Source organism: Tupaia chinensis, unplaced genomic scaffold (assembly GCF_000334495.1).
Source record: "Tupaia chinensis unplaced genomic scaffold, TupChi_1.0 Scaffold000247_1, whole genome shotgun sequence".
Classification (NCBI taxonomy): Eukaryota; Metazoa; Chordata; class Mammalia; order Scandentia; family Tupaiidae; genus Tupaia; species Tupaia belangeri.
Window position 1 is genome coordinate 3,314,025 of NW_006159725.1, and position 2,508 is coordinate 3,316,532.

At 53.9% G+C, this 2,508-nt stretch overlaps 1 protein-coding gene across 1 annotated transcript in view; it reads right to left on the reverse strand.

Moving 5' to 3' along the window:
* BSX (brain specific homeobox) overlaps window positions 1–2,508 on the reverse strand; it is a 7,368-nt gene that overhangs the window by 3,930 nt on the left and 930 nt on the right. The window contains exon 2 of the mRNA XM_006148856.1: window positions 1,017–1,213. Coding sequence (XP_006148918.1) covers window positions 1,017–1,213 — 197 coding nt within the window. The remainder of the gene's footprint in view (window positions 1–1,016; window positions 1,214–2,508) is intronic.

The following is a 2,508-nucleotide window of genomic DNA, read 5'->3' on the forward strand; positions in this document are numbered from 1 at the left end:
CCAAGTTAAATGAGCACCGAGGGTCCAGCAGGTGGCATAGTGGTTAAGGTGGCTGGACTCCCACATGGCTAACCGTGGTTCAAGTCCCGGACCTGGCAGCTTGCATTCTCTCTCTCTCTCTCTCTCTCTCTCTCTCGTCAACTTCAAAATAAAGTAAAATAAAATAAAATAATAGCAATGAATAAAGCTAAATAATTCTTTTTTAAAAATGAGCACTGGACGTGCAAATGGTGCGGTTAGTGATGACTAATGGTGTTATTAATTAGATTCACTAATGGAAGTGCGAGAGAGCGCGTCTCCCTTGTTCCTTTAGCTGGGACGGCTGAATAACTGGTCCCGCACGCTACGCTACGGGGAGGGGGAGTCTGATCAAAAAAATGAACCTGCTCCCTCTCACCTGAGAGGAACCCAGACCCGGCCTGCAGGGTAAGGAAGTCGGCCCAGGCGCATTTCCGGGCACAGAGAATAGAAGGGGAGGGAGGAGAGGACGGAGTTCTGCGGTTGCAGGTGGAAGGAGGCAAGAGAACGGTCCTTCGGCACAGGCCTCAGGCCGAGTACCCAAGGACCAGGGACGGATCTTACTGGGTGTCAGGGTGGGATTACATAAAGGTTTGCAGAGGAGAGAGAGAGAGAAATAGTAAGAGATTTTTCTCTCCGTGTAAACTTCTCTTAGGACAAGAACTGGTCCAGTTCCTCTGAGATGATTTTACCTCTGCTCGGCGACCACCCCTGATCAGAGAAAAGGAGCCATAGAAATGTCCATCTTAAATCGAGGGACTCACGCCAAGTCCCGGAATTTCCCCTTCACGTCAGACCTGCGCCGGAGAAACTGCGTTCTGGCCTGAAGTCTGACCTGAAGTTGGGGTGTCCGTATTTTTACTTAGGGTCTTGGGGAAAACCTAACGTAAGGGGGGCGAGGTCACTGTACTCCAGAAGTCCGTGGTGGATCTGGGAGAGGCTAGGAGTCGAGGCCTGAGAGGAGCTAGGCGGGGATCCAGGCTCCCTGCCCTGCCCACCTGCGTCTCGGACAGGCTGAGGGCGGTGGCCAGCTCCACCCGCTCTGGCGTGGACAAGTAGCGCTGGATCTCGAACCTCTTCTCCAGGCCGGAGAGCTGCGAGTCAGAGAAAACCGTGCGAGCTTTTCGGCGACGGCAGTGCTTCCCGGGCAGCTCCGCGTGCTGCGGGTGCGGGAACAGCGCGGGGACCGGCACCCCTGCAGAGAGAAGGGCAGAGCCTGCATCGCAGGGAGCCGTGCTTGCTCCTCACCCCCGTCCTGTCCCCAGCGCCTCGCTCGCTCGCCTCCAGTCTCCACCAGCCTCCAGCTCACCCCAAACTTCCTCAAGCCCTGCTCCCCAGAACCCCAAGACAAGGAGAGGAAAAACTGCAAGGACGGTGCTTGGAGATCCTTATCTGGAAGGCCATCTAGAAGCACAAACAATAAGTAGTAAATAAGGCAGAAAGAAAATAAGAAAATAAATCCGGAGGCCTTAAAAAAAATCCGGGAAAACTTCCGTGGTGTCTCCCCACGCTCCCTTCTGTTGCGCCTGCGAAGTTTTTTTGCAAATGTCAGATGGTCCAGAAGCTGTCCCTGTCTGCTCCCTGATGCTGGGGTGCTGTTCTGGGGCTAGCACGTCCGCTCTGGCCTCCAAATCTCACTAAAATTCCCCTTTCTCTTCCCGAGCAGCCCCCCCGTCCACCTGCAGACATAGAAAACAGCAAAACTACCCAGAGGGTCTCTGGGCCAGTTCCTGCCTTTCCTGACTCCTTGTCAGTTCCATGGTTGCGCTGAGGGTCCCCCTCTCTTATCTTGTCTTGGTTCTTTTTCTCATACTTTCCTTCTGATTCAAAACCCAGTGAAGCCAAAGGTTTGCAGTGCTTTTCGTGGCAGGTTGGGGAGACTTCAGTCTTTCTAACCCTCCAGGGTTTTACCCCATGTCTTAGATACACAGGCAGAAGCTGTCACAGATGTCGATGTGCTGGCCAGTCCCAGAGAACAAAAGAATACAAAAAGCAGCAGCCCGGGTCCTTCAGGGCTTGGCCAGGGCTACATGGAGGGGAACACAGGTGCCGTCAGATAGAGACCAAGACCGTGGCCAAGGCCCAGTTGCCGGCCCCTCTCCCGCCCAAAGCCGGGAGTCTAGGTTTTACTGCCTCACAAGCAACGCTTAGCTTTCCTTCTGGACTCCAGCACCCACACTTCACAAACTGCCTCCTGTCCCTCGACTGACCGGCGTCATTCTCACCGTTGTGCTCCTCATCTGAACTCAACAAATAACTTTATTCTGGCTGGAATAAAAAGGAGTGTAAAAGTGGCAGAGAAAAGAAACAGTCCAGAGACAGAAATCTGGATATTTCTGCACTCCTATCTCAGCCACACTTTGCTGGTCCCGGCTCCTTGGCAGGCCAGAGAAAGCAAAATACTGTACATAAGGACCCGTCTGCAGCGACTTCAGCAACCGAGCAGAGAGGGCAGGCCCGCCGAGGCTGTGAGCAAAATGCTGGCCGCCC